At 50.1% G+C, this 17,017-nt stretch overlaps 1 protein-coding gene across 2 annotated transcripts in view; it reads right to left on the reverse strand.

Moving 5' to 3' along the window:
- The window catches only part of LOC129705293 (fatty acyl-CoA hydrolase precursor, medium chain-like), a 37,274-nt gene extending 20,888 nt beyond the window's left edge, over nucleotides 1-16,386 (reverse strand). For both annotated transcript variants that reach the window (XM_055648806.1, XM_055648805.1), the window contains exons 1-5: nucleotides 16,232-16,386; nucleotides 4,520-4,724; nucleotides 2,851-2,992; nucleotides 1,170-1,303; nucleotides 801-954 (exon numbers count right to left, since the gene is read on the reverse strand). In XM_055648806.1, the coding sequence (XP_055504781.1) occupies nucleotides 801-954; nucleotides 1,170-1,303; nucleotides 2,851-2,992; nucleotides 4,520-4,724; nucleotides 16,232-16,292 (696 nt within the window). In that variant the 5' untranslated portion in view covers nucleotides 16,293-16,386. The remainder of the gene's footprint in view (nucleotides 1-800; nucleotides 955-1,169; nucleotides 1,304-2,850; nucleotides 2,993-4,519; nucleotides 4,725-16,231) is intronic.
- Between the last annotated feature and the right edge of the window lie 631 nt (nucleotides 16,387-17,017).

Raw genomic sequence — 17,017 nt, forward strand, 5'->3', positions numbered from 1 at the left:
AGAGAGTTTGGCGAGGTCATGTTGCAGTTATACAACATTTTGGTAAGGCTGCATTTAGATTATTGTGTTCAGCTTTGGACACCATCTTATAGGAAAGTTGTTGTCAAGCTGGAAAGTGTGCGGAGAAGATTTACGAGGATGTTGCCAGTTCTCTAGGGACTGAGCTATAGGGAGAGGTTGCGCAGGCGAGGATTTCATACACCTCCATAAGGTCACCCCTCATTCCCCCTTCTGCACTCCAAGGAATAAAATCATGAGGGGAATCGATAAGGTGAATGCACAGTCTTTTGCCAGAGATGGGGAATCGAGGACATAGATTTAAGGTGAGCGGTGCAAAAATGAAATGGAAAAGGGTGGTAGGTGTATGGATGAGCTGCCAGAGAAGGTAGTTGCAGCAGGTACTATTATAACATTGAAGAGACATTTGAACAGGTACATGGATAGGATAGGTTTAGAGGGATATGGGGCAAACACAGACTAGTGCAGATGGTTCAGAGAGGTCGGCGTGGGCGAATTGGATCAAGGGGCCTGTTTCCACGCTGTAAGTCACCAGTTGCTGCCTGACCCCTGAGTTACTCCAGCACTCTGAGTGATAGGTGGATACAGGTAAGAGGGAGGGTTTGATTGACAGATGGGTGGAGAGACAAAAAAAGTTGAAAGGGAGGGCAGAAGGAGAGAGAGGAGGAATGCAATGTGTGGTCTCGGGGAGTGCAGTCGGTGTGTGTGTGTGGGGGGGGGGGGGGGGGGGGGGGGGGTGGGACTGAGAGCAGCGCAGAACAAAGGAAGGCCAAAGAGCTTACCAGCAGCGAGACACTCATACCCCCGGCCGACTCGCCGAAGATGGTGACGGAGCGGGGGTCGCCCCCGAAACTGGCGACGTTTGCTTGGAACCACTGCAGGGCTGCAACCTGATCCAACATGCCCAGGTTTGCCGGCATTGCAGCATCACCCGTGCTGAGGGGAGAAAAGCAGCGCTGTGACCCTGCAAAGTGAGCAGGAGAGGGGGGGGGGGGGGGGGGGGGGGGGGGGTGGATGGAGAGAGGGGGGGGGGGAGAGAGGGGGGAGGGGGGGGGGGGATGGAGAGGGGGGGTGAGGAGGGGGGGGGGTGGTTAGAGAGGAGGAGGGGGAGAGTGGGGGAGAAGAGGGGACAGATGGAGGAGGCCGCTTACCTTAAGAAGCCGAGCATCCCCAGCCGGTACTGGATCACCACTATCACCACCCCTTCGTACGCTGCCATCGGCGAGGCGTCGTAGTACGTGGCGCTGCCGAAGACAAAACCACCGCCGTGGATCCACACCATCACCTGGGGCAGTGCAACAGGTCAGCACAGACCCACATCCACACACCCCACCTCTCTGTAAAGACCCCCACCCTCATAACACTGACCCCCCCTGCCCCAGGCACCAAACCCCCAACCTACTCCATCACCAGGAGTGGAGCGACCCGCACAGACGCACCAAAACCCCCCACCGCATCAAACACTCCCCCCACATCAAACCCCCCCCCCAAACCAAACCCCCTCCACACAAAGCCCCAAACTGCACCAAACCCCCACAACGTGTAGAGGACATTCACAGAAAGACGTAGGAATCTCCCGATGAACCGTGTGTTTTTATGCATGTGTGCATGTTACTCTCTCTCTCTCTCTCTGTACATCACACTGTGTCCCTCCCTCTCTACACACTGTGTTTGCATGTGTGTGTGTCTCTATGTACTCGGCAGCAGTCTCTATAAACGGTGAGTATTCATGTGGGTGCCAGTCTCTGTGTACTGCGTGTATCTGGGTGCTATATGTGTGTGTGTGTGCACGTACATACTGTATATACATACACATATATAGATATACACACACATACATACATATATACATAAATTACAAGGTTAATTCCCGGGATGGTGGAACGATCATATGCTGAGGGAATGGAGCAGCTGGGCTTGTACACTCTGGAGTTTAGAAGGATGAGAGGGTATCTCATTGAAACATATAAGATTAGAAACATAGAAACATAGAAACATAGAAATTAGGTGCAGGAATAGGCCATTCGGCCCTTCGAGCCTGCACCGCCATTCAATATGATCATGGCTGATCATCCAACTCAGTATCCCGTACCTGCCTTCTCTCCATATCCCCTGATTCCTTTAGCCACAAGGGCCACATCTAACTCCCTCTTAAATATAGCCAACGAACTGGCCTCAACTACCCTCTGTGGCAGAGAGTTCCAGGGATTCACCACTCTCTGTGTGAAAATGTTAAGGGCTTGGACACACTAGAGGCAGGAAACATGTTCCCGATGTTGGGGGAGTCCAGAACCAGGGGCCACACTTTAAGAATAAGGAGTAGGCCACTTAGACCAGAGACGAGGAAACACTTTTTCTCACAAAGAGTGGTGAGTCTGTGGAAGAGGGCGGTGGAGGCAGGTTCTCTGGATGCTTTCAAGAGAGAGCTAAATAGGGCTCTTAAAAATAGCGGAGTCAGGGGATATGGGGAGAAGGCAGGAACGGGGTACTGATTGGGGATGATCAGCCATGATCATATTGAATGGCGGTGCTGGCTCGAAGGGCCGAATGGCCTCTACTCCTGCACCTATTGTCTATAAATGAATATGCAAGGATGAAGTTTTTTCTGAATCTGCTGGTGTGCACTTTCAAGCTTCTGTATCTTCTGCCTGATGGGAGAGGGGAGAGGGGAGAGGAGGGAGTGACCAGGGTGTGAATGGTGCTTATTATGTCAGCTGCTTTCCTGAGGCAGGTGAAGTGTATATATATATATATATAAAGATGTGTTTGCATGCGTGTGCGCTGCTCAGTGTGATGCACCCTCTGACGGGCCTAGGCTTCTAGGCTACTCACGGGCAGCTTGGTCTGGGTGTCGGTGGGGCTGACGGGAGTGTGTACATTCAGGTACAGGCAGTCCTCACTGTACGCCCGCGGGGCCAACGTGACCTTCAGTCCCTCCAGCATCATGTCCTCCAATGCGGAGTACTGTGGGCACCTGCGGTGTGGCAGACAGGAGTTAACCAGCCTGCAACTCGGTATCAAATAATTATTGGCACATGTACTGGGATATAGGGAGGTTGCACGTAAGGTCACTGGGTCATAGGGCTTGACGCACGGAGCCGCTCAATCCATCTGGAAGACATCCGTCACTTCTGGTATATGTTATTAATACAAGAAACGCGTACTTTCCTACCTGTTAAAAACCGCCAAAATGTTGAATTTTTGAGCTGAAAAAAATTGTGGGAGGCGGGGTAAGTGTGAGAGACACGTACCCAACTTTAGAATTCCAAAAGTGAAGCGAAATGAAGGTATAGAGAAGCGAGAACTGAAGGGACTACAGCAGCTAAAGTGCTTGGCGAACATTGGCCATGCAGATATCGGAATTGAAAATATTGGGAATTATCGCGTTTGCTCACTGCATTTCATCAACAGTTAAAGGCATTATTTGTGTATTTTCTTGATTCCTTTGGTATCTAAAAATTCTCAGGTGATAAATCTGGCTGTAAATTTTTCTTCAGATGCATTTTCATTTTGTATGTAAAAACCCACGGGAACCATGGGCGATTTAAAAAAATTACAGCCAGATTTATAATTTCTGAAACTTTTTAGATGCCAAAGGAATCACGAAAAAACACCTTAGTTGATGAAATGCAGTGAGCAAACGGCCAATGTTCGCTAAGCACTCTGTCTGTTGTTGTCCCTTCAGCTCTCGCTTCTATCTGCCGTAATTTCTCCTCACTTTTGGAATTCTGAATTTCCATAATTATTTACATCGCAGAATTTCAGCGGGTTTTAACGGGCCCGCTACGCTGGAAGCAATGGTAAGTGCCTACCTGCAGTTCATCGCGTGTAATCCATTTGGAGTAACGTAGCAACAGTACGGGTCATGGGTCGTGACCCGACAGCCGTGAAACCTCCCTATACAGTGTTGAGGTTTTATAGCATAACAGTTACAGAGAAAGTGCAGATTACATTTTTGTTTAAAGTTCACAATGAGATCGGTTGGAAATTCACGGCTACATGCTAGCTTATGGGAGGAGTATTCAGTAGCCTGATAACAGCAGGGAACAGACTGTGACTGAATCTGATGATGTGTGCTTTCAAGCTTCTGTACCTTCTGCTCGATGGGAGAGGGGAGAAGAGGGAGTGACTGGGGTGTGTGTGTGGTGCTCGATTATGTTGGCTGCTTTACTAATGCAGTCCTTCTTCAGATTGGACCCTCTACAGACCAGCCTTTAGACAGGCACATGGATGTGCAGGGAATGGAGGGATGTAGATCACGTGCAGACAGAGGAGGTTGGTGCAATTTGGTGTCGTATTCAGCACGGACATTGTGGGCCGAAGGGCCTGTTGCTGTGCTGTTCTGTGTACATTTAATTCCTACATCCACCCTGCCAGTCGCCTGGAGAACCCTCATCCCCGTGAGAGAGCCGGTGACCAGGGGGAGGAGCAGTTACCAGCGGTCGGTGATCGGGTGGCCACTCGGCGCCAGGCGAGAGCGGGGTAAAGGTGCGGCACTCACCCTGGGGCCAAGGCCGTGGCTTTCCTGGTCCCGGTCCACCCCTCGGGCAGCTCCGGCCTCGAGAACCGCAGGGGGCCGACGGGGGGCTTGGCGAAAGGGATCCCCAGGTAGCTGTAGACAGGCGTGTCCGTCCCTCTCACCGACACACGCTTCCCCTCCAGTGGCCCGTAGCTGGTGACCACAATCGGACGGCCACCACCTGCAGCTGCAAGGTTTCAGATGGTTACTTATCTATATATACATGTCTTGGACGTAAATGTAGACGAGGTGGTTCGTTTATTATTGCCACCTGTACCGAGGTAAAGTGAAAAGCTTTATTGTAGTGTGCTATCCAGTCAGTGGAAAGACTATACATGATTACACTCAAGCCGTCCACAGTGTACAGATACAGGATAAATGGAATAACATTTACTGCTAGATAAAGTCTGATTAAAGATAATCCAAGGCTGTCCAATGTGGCAGACGGTAGTTTAGGACAGCTCTCTAGTTGTTGATAGAATGGTTCACTTGTCAGATAAGAATGGGAAGAAACTATCTCTGAATCTGGTTAGTAAGTTTGTAGATAGAGTTTAGAAGGATGAGGGGGCAATATCCAGCTTAGATAGAGTAGTCATGGACAGGATGTTTCCAGTAGTGGGAGAATCTAGGACCAGACAGCACAGCCTAAATTTAAATAATAAGCTAATCTATTTAAACCAAACTATGACGGTGCAAAAACCAAAGTCCATTAGTGTTGTGTAGATCAGCAAACATCAGGTTCAAGAACCTGAGGATTGCTGGGATGAAGCTGTTCCTGAACCTGGAGGTTCTTAGGCTCAGATACCTTCTTCCCGATAGTAGCTGTAAAATGTGGCGAGAGTGCCGTGGGTCTCTGTTGATGCTGGCTGCCCTTTGAGCCAGCGCCTCCTGTAGATCCCCGTGATGGACCAGGCAGCGTCTACCACTCTCTGATCTTCATTCCAGGCCGTTTCAGTTGCTGAACCAGGCTGTGATGCCACCAGTCAGTGTGCTCTCTGTAACTAAAACCGAGCTTCTGCTTCTTGTGTAACTATTGCAAAACCTTCTAGAAATATAGAAACATAGAAATTAGGTGCAGGAGTAGGCCATTCAGCCCTTCGAACCTGCACCGCCATTCAATATGATCATGGTTGATCATCCAACTCAGTATCCCGTACCTGCCTTCTTTCCATACACTCTGGTCCCCCTAGCCACAAGGGCCACATCTAACTCCCTCTTAAATATAGCCAATGAACTGGCCTCAACTACCCTCCGTGGCAGAGAGTTCCAGAGATTCACCACTCTCTGTGTGAAAAAAGTTTTTCTCATCTCGGTTTTAAAGCATTTCCCCCTTATCCTTAAGCTGTGACCCCTTGTTCTGGACTTCCCCAACATCGGGAACAATCTTCCTGCATCTAGCCTGTCCAACCCCTTAAGAATTTTGTAAGTTTCTATAAGATCCCATCTCAATCTCCTAAATGCTAGAGTATAAACCAAGTCTATCCAGTCTTTCTTCATAAGACAGTCCTGACATCACAGAAATCAGTCTGGTGAACCTTCTCTGCACTGCCTCTATGGCAATAATGTCCTTCCTCAGATTTGGAGACCAAAACTGTACGAAATACTACAGGTGTGGTCTCAGCAAGACCCTGTACAAACTGCAGTAGAACCTCCCTTCTTCTATACTCAAATCCTTTTGCTATGAAAGCTAACATACCATTCGCTTTCTTCACTGCCTGCTGCACCTGCATGCCTACTTTCAATGACTGGTGTACCATGACACCCAGGTCTCGCTGCATCTCCCCTTTTCCTAATCGGCCACAATTTAGATAACAGTCTGCTTTCCTGTTTTTGCCACCAAAATGGATAACCTCACATTTATCCACATTATACTGCATCTGCCAAACATTTTCCCACTCACCCAGCCTATCCAAGTCACCTTGCAGTCTCCTAGCATCCTCCTCACAGCTAACACTTCCCCCCCAGCTTAGTGTCATCCGCAAACTAGGAGATATTGCCTTAAATTCCCTCATCCAGATCATTAATATATATTGTAAATAGCTGGGGTCCCAGCACTGAGCCTTGCGGTACCCCACTAGTCACTGCCCGCCATTGTGAAAAGGACCCGTTTACTCCCACTCTTTGCTTCCTGTTTGCCAGCCAGTTCTCTATCCACATCATTACTGAACCCCCAATGCCGTGTGCTTTAAGTTTGTATATTAATCTCTTATGTGGTTTAGAACGCTGCAGCACACTGTGCTCCAATGATGAGGAATGCTTCCTGCTGGCTCAGTACGTACAGAAGTATTGCAGTAAGTCATGTTGTAACTCTCCAGTGTGGATGGGGGAATGTGATGTGTAGAAATAGTCTGTCCTCATCTCTCTTACAGGAAGTTCGCAAAATGTCAATTTCTGTAACATTATAGTCTTACAGTGCGGAAATTAGCCCACACCAACCAACATGCCCCATCTACAATAGTCCCACCTGCATGCATTTGGCCCATGTCCCTCTAAACCTATCCTATCCAAGAACCCTGTCTAAACGCTTCTCAAACGTTGCAATGGCCCCTGCCTCAATTACCTCCTCCGGCAGCTCGTTCCATGCACCCAATCCTTGCACTCAAGTACGCCAAGTGCATTATTCACCACCCTATCTGATTGTGTTGCAATTCAATCCCACAAATACTCCAGCTCCTTCTCTCACCGTTGCAAAACTTCCTTAAAATATCTGTCCAATTCATTCTCGGATGTTCCTATTGTATGTCCCTCTCCACTCCCCAGCGCTCCCTCTGAAGCGCATGTCCACATGCAAATGTCAAATGCACTCCGCACTCCAGGGTGGGAGGGGGGGTGGGGGGGGGCTCTGCTCCACAGCCGAGATCCCCTCCCATTCCCTCCCCAACATTCCAGTGGCACTGAGAGCAGCAACTCTCCTGGGGCTAACGTGACCTTGAAAATAATACTGTACAAAGACGGTCAACTAACACTCCCTATGCACGCTCCTTTGATGTTAACTTTAAACCCATGTTCTCTAATTACTCATTCATTAACGTGTGGAAATCTTTTTCTCAATTTACTATTTAAAAAAGAAACGTGAGCTTCCATATTTAAAAACTGTGCTATCAGATTTCTTCTTGCAAAGGAATGGAATGTCCTCCAGATACACTTCTTTCCGCCACTGTTGGCAGGATGAGTTGCAGGTGTCCCTGCATCCCCTCTCCACTAGGGGGCAGTCAGGAGCTCAAATACTCCCAGCAGTTATCAGCAAAGAAGCAGCCAATCATCTATATACTTAAAAGTCTCATCGTGACCACTTCCTGTCTGCGCTCTATATTGATTTTAGAAAAGACGCTACCATATATTGCTATGATTTTTGGCGATCTTACTCACAGTCCTCCTCCGCTGATCAGGCCCCGAGGATTTTTCCCATAGATGAAAAATAAAAGTTATGAGTGTTTAAAAAAAACCTTGAAATCCTCTTGCCTGTCAATCACCGCGATGAAAGTAACGCCCCTTCCGGGAGGGGTGGGGAAATGGCGTTACATTCATCGCGGTGATTGACAAGCAAGGACTATAAAACCCCGGATGCCTGGACGTGACTCAGTCTCTCTGCAAGATGGCGAGGGAGAGGCCATGACTCTCATTCTGAGCTGGGAATCAACTGAACTGTGAGTCTGCAAAGATGGAGGATGGTTTGAGCTTCCAAATGACAATATTTTGTAGGTTCAAAGTTAAAAAGGAGGACTAGGCAAGAATATCAAAATGATCACCTGCTGCTGAGAAAAAAATGATTTGTGCATGAAGAAACCATGACCAAAGCAAAGATACTAAAGCAGAGACGGAAGCCGGTTACAGAAATGGTGCTGAAGATTACCCATGACCCCACTACCGCTTTTTGTGAGTGTGTATGTGTGTGAGTGAGTGTGTGTGTATCTGAGTGTATGTTTGTGTGAGTGTGTGTGTATATGTGAGTGTGTGTGCGTGAATGTGCGTGTGTATATATGTGTGTGTGTGTGTGTATATGTGAGTGTGTGTGTGTGTGTGTGTGAGCAGATGTGTGTGTGAGTGTAAGTGTGGGTGTGTGTGAGTGTACTCATGTGTGTGAGTGTATGCGTGAGTGTATGCGTGAGTGTATGCGTGAGTGAATGTGTGTGTGTGTGAATGTGTGTGTGGATATGTGTGCGAATGTGTGTGTGTGTGTGTGTGTGTGTGTGTTGTGTGTGTGTGTGTGTGTGTTAGTGTTTGTGTGTGAATGTACGTGTGTGTGTGTGTGTGTGTGTGCAAGTGTGCGTGAGGTGGAGGGTGTGTGTGTGTGAATGTGTGTGTGTGTGTGTGTGTGTGTGGCCTGCACTCTGCTTGAAATGCTGGGAAATTGGATTTGCTGGCCTGCACTCCGCTAGCAGTGCTGTGAGATTGGGTTTGCTGCCTGAACTCAGCTGGATGTGCGGTGAGATTAGATTTGCTGCTTGCACTCTGCTTGAAGTGCTGTGAGATTGGATTTGCTGCCTGCTCTCTGCTTGAAGTGCTGTGAGATTGGATTTGCTGCTTGTACTCTGCTTGAAGTGCTGTGAGATCGGATTTGCTACCTGCACTCTGCTAGAAGTGCTGTGAGATTGGATTTGCTGCTCTGCTTGAAGTGCTGTGAGATTGGATTTGTTGCCTGCACTCTGCTTGAAGTGCTTCTTCTTCTTGCGTATGGTGTGCACAACCTAAAGTTGTAGAACAACTTCTTCTATTTAATTCTACTTGATTGTGCATGCCAGGTTGATTGCATTCGTCGAAACAGGGCGGTCCACGTGAATGTTGCAACTTCCACCCCCTTGAAGTGCTGTGAGATTGGATTTGCTGCATGCACTCTGCTTGAAGTGCTGTGACATTGGATTTGCTGCATGCACATTGCTTGAAGTGCTGTGACATTGGATTTGCTGCCAGCACTCTGCTTGAAGTTGCCATGACATTGGAATTGCTGCCTGTACTCTGCTTGAAGTGCTGTGACATTGGATTTGCTGCCTGCACTCTGCTTGAAGTGCTGTGACATTGCTGCCTGCACTGAATGATGACTTTTGAGGTAAATTCTCAGATTTTCTTTGTTAAAATTTGAGCGCTCAATCTCTGTATTAAAATTGCCTCTATTTTTATGAACAGCAAAGAGACATCAAAAGGCAGTGAGCAGCAGAACACAACAAGAGACAAAACAAGAAAGAACTGAACTTAGTAAATCATCTTTAACATTTAAAATTTTATAGTCATTCACATTTTAAGAATGATATTTTAAGTCATTCACATTTTAAACTTTAATAAATCCTTTTTACACTTGCCATACCTGCGTGTTCTTCATCACAATGGGTACCTAATAGGCAGGAATGGCTACGTTATCGGAGAGCCACTAGGAGTGGATGGGGAGAGGTTGAGGGGAGATGGACTGAATGCGTGGGGGGAGGGGGAGGGGAATGGCAAGGGTGGGACTGCGGGGGGGGGGGGGGGGGGGGGGGGGGGGGTGAGGGAGGAGGAGTGACTGAGTGAACTGCCACCACACCAGCCATGAGTGACTGGACTGTCACCCCTCCAGCGATGAGTAAGTGAACTGCCAGCCCACCAGCTGTAAGTGACTGAACTGCCAGCCCACCAGCCATGGCTCACTGAACTGTAAGTCCAAGAATCCATTCAGTCCACAATGTCCATGCTAGCCCTCTGGAAACCAGTCCCTTCAGCCCACAACACCCATACTATCGGTCCAGAGATTCACGCAAGGATAGACTTTCCTCCTTCATTGCTGTGATCTAAAAAAAGATGAAAATGTCCAGATGAGATGGTCCACCCTCTCCCCTTCTCTCTCACAGTCTCTCACCTGTTTTCGGGAAAGAATTTCAGGCAGTTTCTGAGCTGCCAGCCCGCCAGGCCTGAGTTACTGAGCTGCCAGCACGCCAGGCCTTAGTTACTGAGCTGCCAGCCCGCCAGGCCTGAGTTACTGAGCTGCCAGCCCGCCAGGCCTGAGTTACTGAGCTGCCAGCCCGCCAGGCCTGAGTTACTGAGCTGCCAGTCCGCCAGGCCTGAGTTACTGAGCTGCCAGGCCTCAGTGACTGAGCTGCCAGCCCAACATTCCATTCGGCCCACAATGTCCATACTAGCCCTCTGGTACCAAGTATTATATTCTGCAATCTGGATTTTTTCTCTTTCACTGCCTATTGTACTTGTATATGGCTAGATTGTACTCATGTGATTTGACTGGATAGCATAGAAAGGTTTACACTGTGCGTGGTACACGTGACAATAATGGGTCAATAACAACCCACAGCTGCGCCCTCCATACACACAAAACCAGTCCCGCGAAGACATGTTGTTCTGTCAGTGAATGACTTCAGAAGGCGGGCGGCACAATGGCAGCGGGTAGAGTTGCTGCCTCATGGCGCCAGAGACCTGGGTTCAGTCCTGACTACTGGTGCTGTCCGTGAGGAGTTTGCACGTTCTCCCTGTGACCGCGTGGGTTTTCTCCGGACGCTCTCGTTTCTTCCCACATTCCAAAGATGTACGGGTTTGTAGATGAATTGGCCTATTTAAGATTCCCCGAGTGTGTAGGGTGTGGATGTGAAAGTGGGATAACATGGAACAAGGGGCGCCGGGGAGATGGCAGCCCTGCCGGCAGGCTGTTCGTTCTTTCTTCCTTTTTGTTATTTTTTAGTGCTTTCAAATTTTGTTTAATGTTCTTCAGTGTGTTTTATGTGGGGGGAGGGGGGAGGGGATCGGGGGAAACTTGTTTTCAGGATCTTACCTTCCCGGAGATGTGATCAATTTTCGGATCACATTCTCCGTGCTCTGCAGCCTACCATCACTTATGCTGGAGGCCTTCTCGGACTGTGGTGAGCCCCACCGTGGGGCGTGGACTTAACATCGGAGCGGATCCCTTGCCTGGGATCGTTCCCACCGCGACCACCGTGTTACCATCAAGGGCTCGCAGTCTCGGGAGAGGCTAGTCGGGAGCTCAAACGCCGCGGAAGGCTCGACCAGGCTAGACGCGAGGTTCGATCGCCCGGCGCGGAGGAGCTGACATTCCCCCCCCCGATGCAAGAGCTGATCGCCTCGACGCGGAGGGCCCGAACGCCGCCGGCTATGGGAGTCAAGATCGTCCCGTCAACGGAGGAACAAAAGGAAGGGCATGAACGTTTTTTCGCCTTCCATCATAGTGAGGAATGTGTCGGGAGTCACTGTGCTGGATGTTCATGTTAAATTGTGTTTTTGAGTGATCTGTTGCTTTTAATGGTATGACTGACCTGGCCAATGAAATTTCTCGTATGTGTGGTATTATGCTTTAATAGTGTAAGGCTGAGCAGAGGGGCACTAGGACCCTGCCAGAAGCCAGGCTCCAGTAACCGGTTGTGTCTGGAAAAGCAGGGTGTCGGCAAGGGAAGAGAGAGGCCTGGGCTTACACGAGGCTGTTGCAAGTGCTGCTGTTATTGTACAGATTAAAGGTATACTCTGTTTACGTCGTGGTACGAGCCTTATTACAAGCATAACTCGACATGGTGCCAGAACTGGGAGACTTGTAAGCAAGAAAATAATTAAAGAAGAAGAGGAAGGTGTATCGTTTTGGCGGGAAATAGGAGACGAGCTGGCAGATATGGAGCAACCTACACCAACTGCTACGTTCACAATACAACCTCCAGAGCCATTCGATTTTACCAAGCCTCAAGAATGGGAGCGTTGGATCAGGAGATTCGACCGCTTCAGGCTTGCAAGCAATTTAAACGCGACGTCGGCAGAAAACCAGGTGAACACGCTAGTGTATTGCATGGGCGATGAAGCAGAAGATGTGCTAAAGGGGCTAACGCTAACTGCAGATGAGAGGAGGGTGTACACGGATGTCAAGGCAGGCTTTGATGCATTTTTTGTGCCTAAAAAGAATGTTATCTATGAAAGAGCCAAGTTCAATCAGCGTGTGCAACTGCCAGGAGAAACGGTGGATTCCTTCATCACTGCTCTATACGGATTAGCCGAACACTGCAACTATGGACAGTTACAGAACGAGCTGATCCGCGACAGGTTAGTGGTTGGGCTGAGAAACGTCTCATTGTCCGAAAAGCTACAGCTAGACAGAGACCTAACCCTTGAAACTGCTATAACAAAGACAAGGCAGTCTGAAGAAGTTAGACGACAGCGGTCTGACTTAAGAGGAGAAAATAGCGGTGCTAGCAAGTGCTCAAATGTTGATGCTGTGCATGCTAAAAGCTACAGAAAACCCAAATTTCCCTCAAAGCCTCAGCCACAAGCACAAACACCAGGCAAAAATAAATTTAATACACAGCCACAGCCAGGTTCAAAGGCCTGCTATAGATGTGGAAAAATGCCCTCGCATGGAAAATTGGAATGCCCTGCTAAAGATGCTGCGTGTCACAACTGTGGCAAAAAGGGACATTATGGCAAAGTGTGCAGAAACAGTGCAAAATCTCTCAATGCTGTCACTACAGAGGAAGAAGAGAGCTTTTTCCTGGGATCCGTGGATGCTGGAAAAGACCCATGGACGGTGCAGCTACAAGTGAGACAACAAAAAGTGTGCTTTAAAATAGATACTGGTGCTGATGTGACCGCCATGCCAGCAGAGGTGTACCATGACATTACAGGGGGGCATGATGTGAAGCGCCTGGCAGTGTCGACACGCCCATTGTTTGGGCCAGGGGGCAATGCACTCTCTGTCCTGGGCGTAGCCAGAGAAACACTGCGCAGAGGCAATAAAACAGCCATAGAGGACATTTATGTAGTCAAAGACCTCCACACTGCACTGTTGGGAAGACCTGCCATAGAAAGGCTTCAGCTTGTGTGCAGGGTTGACGGCATCACCTTGGGATCAGAGGACACCAACATCTATGTAGACTCTGTCATCAGCAACATTCCTGTCAGTGGAGATTATCTGAGCAGCCTACGGGAGCACCTACAGGCAGACAGCACATGCTCTGCACTGATGGAGTACTGCACAGACGGCTGGCCCGACAAAAGCCAACTGCAGGGAGTGCTGAGACATTACTGGGCTGATAGAGCAGTGCTGACTGTGCACGATGGGCTGCTGCTGCGGGGCACGAGGCTCGTCATCCCATCAGCCTTACAAGGTGATGTGCTGCAGAGACTACACGAAGGACACCTGGGGGTGACACAGTGCAGGGGCCGGGCCAAACAGACGGTATGGTGGCCAGGACTCAGCAGCCAGCTGAATGACATGGTGCTGAAATGTAGAACCTGCATCCAAGAGCGAAGGAACGTCAAAGAGCCGCTGATGCCAACGGAGATGCCAGACGGGCCTTGGCAAACCTTGGGAGCTGACCTATTCACGCTGAAAAACAAGACTTATCTATTAGTCGTAGATTATTTCTCAAGATATGTGGAAGTTGCGCTGCTATCACCCACAAGGTCCACAGATGTGGTGGTGCACCTGAAATCCATATTTGCTCGTCATGGAATTTGTGAATTTCTTAAAAGTGACAATGGGCCCCAATTCTCAGGTAGCCACTTTAAATCCTTTGCAGCAGAGTATGGCTTTATGCACATCACGAGCAGCCCCAGGTTTCCTCAGAGCAATGGGGAGGCGGAACGCGCTGTACAAACCGTGAAAAACTTGCTAACAAAGGCGTCAGACCCATATCTTGCATTGCTGGCCTACAGAGCAACCCCTCTACAGAACGGCTATAGCCCGGCCGAGCTGTTGATGGGGCGCCGCCTACGCACTACAGTTCCTGCCCTTCCAACCCTGCTGAATCCAGTTTTGCCTGACTACAACGCGCTGGGGGCCAAAGAAAGGGAGAGAGAGGTGGAACGACGCAAGATCCTTTGACAAGAGGCACGGAGCGAGAAATCTGGAGCCACTAATACCTGGGGAGGATGTGTGGATCACCGATGCACGAGTCCAGGGCAAAGTGCTATCTACACACAATGCACCTCGCTCTTATATCGTCCAGGTGCCTCAGGGCACACTGAGGAGGAACCGGCAGCACTTGGTGCCGCTGCAGACCAACAGTGAGGTAGTCGACGCGGATGAGCCACCGGTGGGAGAAGAGCCAGCTCCACCAGAGCCAGCTCCACCAGACCCAGCTCCACCAGTGACAGCATCACCCAGCGGAGAGGGCCCCACCACAGAGACTGTGCGGACTAGGTGTGGGCGAGAGGTTAGAAAGCCGAAGAGACTTGATTTGTGATTTATTGATCTGTTTTCTACAATAAAGAAAAAGAGAGAGTGGAATGTGATGTGAAAATGTTCTGTAAACCTGTTACATTTACCTGAAACCTGAAAGAATAGTTCACAGTATGGTAACGTGTAAGTTATTTTATTTCTATTTTGCATGCTTAGATCAGGGACAGGTCTTCCAGCAAAAGGGCAGAATAAACCCCTTAAGACCTGCAGAGACAAAGGTAGTCCACCCTTTGTTCTCAAAGAAAGGGAGATGTGGTATTATGCTTTAATAGTGTAAGGCTGAGCAGAGGGGCACTAGGACCCTGCCAGAAGCCAGGCTCCAGTAACCGGTTGTGTCTGGAAAAGCAGGGTGTCGGCAAGGGAAGAGAGAGGCCTGGGCTTACACGAGGCTGTTGCAAGTGCTGCTGTTATTGTACAGATTAAAGGTATACTCTGTTTACGTCGTGGTACGAGCCTTATTACAAGCATAACGCGACAGTATGTTGCAAAACATACTTGGTGAATAAAGTGTGATTCTGATTCTCAACTAGTGTGAATGGGTGATCGATGGTCGGCGTGCACTCGGTGGGCCGAACAAGGGCCTGTTTCCACGCGGAAGAGGAGTGAAATGCAAAGCTGGAGGGACGGAAATGGGATGAAGGGAACGTGGGAGGAGGTGAATGAGACTGAGTTAAAAGGGAAATTGGGACTCGGGGATGGGAGACGAGCGTATGGAAGGGGAAAAGGAAGCAAGGTGAGTGGGATAGTGGGAGAGGTGTGTGTGCCTGGGTTGGGCGATGAGCAGGGCAATGAGGGTGTTCCTTGAAATTGGAGAATTAAATGTTTGCACCGTTGGATTGTGAGCTGCACAAACAGAATACGAAGTGCCATTGTTCTGTACTGTGAAAGAAGGCTTTTGTTGGAAGTAACATGTGGTGCAGAGTGGTGTCAGAGGGCAAGTTTCTGTCATCTCCGCGGGAGGGAGTGGAGCGGGGAAGCTATTCCCAGCCCAGGAGTGGACTTCACCCCGCGACACACACACAGGTGGACTCGGCCCCGTCCAACACATTCCCGACCTCCCTGCACCTTGCCCGGTGATCGATCTGCACCGGCTTCTGGCTCTTCTCCTTCCCACATCTAAACACCTCCCATCCCATTCCCGCTCTGTTCCCCACCTCCCTCCCTCTCCCCCTCCCCCACACTCTCTCTCCCCCCACTCTCTCTCTCCCCCCCCCACTCTCCCCCCCCCCCACTCTCTCCCCCCCACACACTCTCTCCCCCCCTCTCTCTGCCTCCACCCCCCCCAACTCTCTCCACCCCTCCTCCACTCCACTCTCTCTCACTCCACTCTCTCTCACTCCACTCTCTCTCTCTCTCCTCTCTCTCTCCCCTCTCTCCCTCTCTCCTCTCCCACTCTCTCCCTCCACTCTCACTCCACTCTCACTCCACTCTCTCCCTCCACCCCTCTCCCTCCACCCCTCTCCCTCAACTCTCTCTCCCTCCCACTCTCTCTCTTCCACCCCACTCTTTCTCCCCCCTCCCCCTTATCCCGCACTCCTGACCTGCGGCTGTCGCCAGCGCCAGGGCGGCGAGTAGAGCGGTGGCTGCGAGCCCCCAACCCATGTTTGCTCAGCTCAGCCCGGACAACCCAGCTCCCGAGTGAATGCGGCGGGATGGCCCCGGGCAACGGCTTTATTTGCGGCGGCGGGGGCGGACCGAGCCTGCATTGTCCCATCTAGAGCCGCCCCGCAGCCGGCCCTAACCCCATTCACCTCCCCACCCCCTGGCCGGAGCCGCGGTCAGCATGATCTTTGATCGGCACCGTCATCGACTGGTGATTGGAAAATGAGAATTAAAGTTTGAAGCTAATTGTGAAGTCTCCATTATTGCCCCGTCGTTTGGTGACTATGCAGTCGCTGCATGCAGAGACTCGAGAGTTGTACAGCGCGAAAAGAGGCCCTTCGGCCCTTCTAGTCTTTGACTTTGGAGATACAGCGTTGAAACAGGCCCTTCGGCCCACCGAGTCCGTGCCGTTCAGCGATCACCCCGTACACGAGCACTAGGGACAACTTACAATTTTGCCGAAGCCAATTAAGCTACAAACCTGCACGTGTGAGAGGAAACCGGAGCACCCGGAGAAAGCCCACGCGGTCACAGGGAGAACATACAAACTCAGTACAGTCAGCACCCGTTATCAGGATTGAACCTGAGTCTTTGCGGCTGTAAGGCAGCGACTCTACCGCTGCGCCACTGTGCCACCAGTCATGTCAACCAAGTTGGCATTCTGGGCTAGTCCCATTGGCCTGCATTTGGCCCATATCCCACCCACCCTTAATGTAAAAACAAAG

This window comes from Leucoraja erinacea, chromosome 17 (assembly GCF_028641065.1).
Source record: "Leucoraja erinacea ecotype New England chromosome 17, Leri_hhj_1, whole genome shotgun sequence".
NCBI classification, from domain to species: domain Eukaryota; kingdom Metazoa; phylum Chordata; class Chondrichthyes; order Rajiformes; family Rajidae; genus Leucoraja; species Leucoraja erinaceus.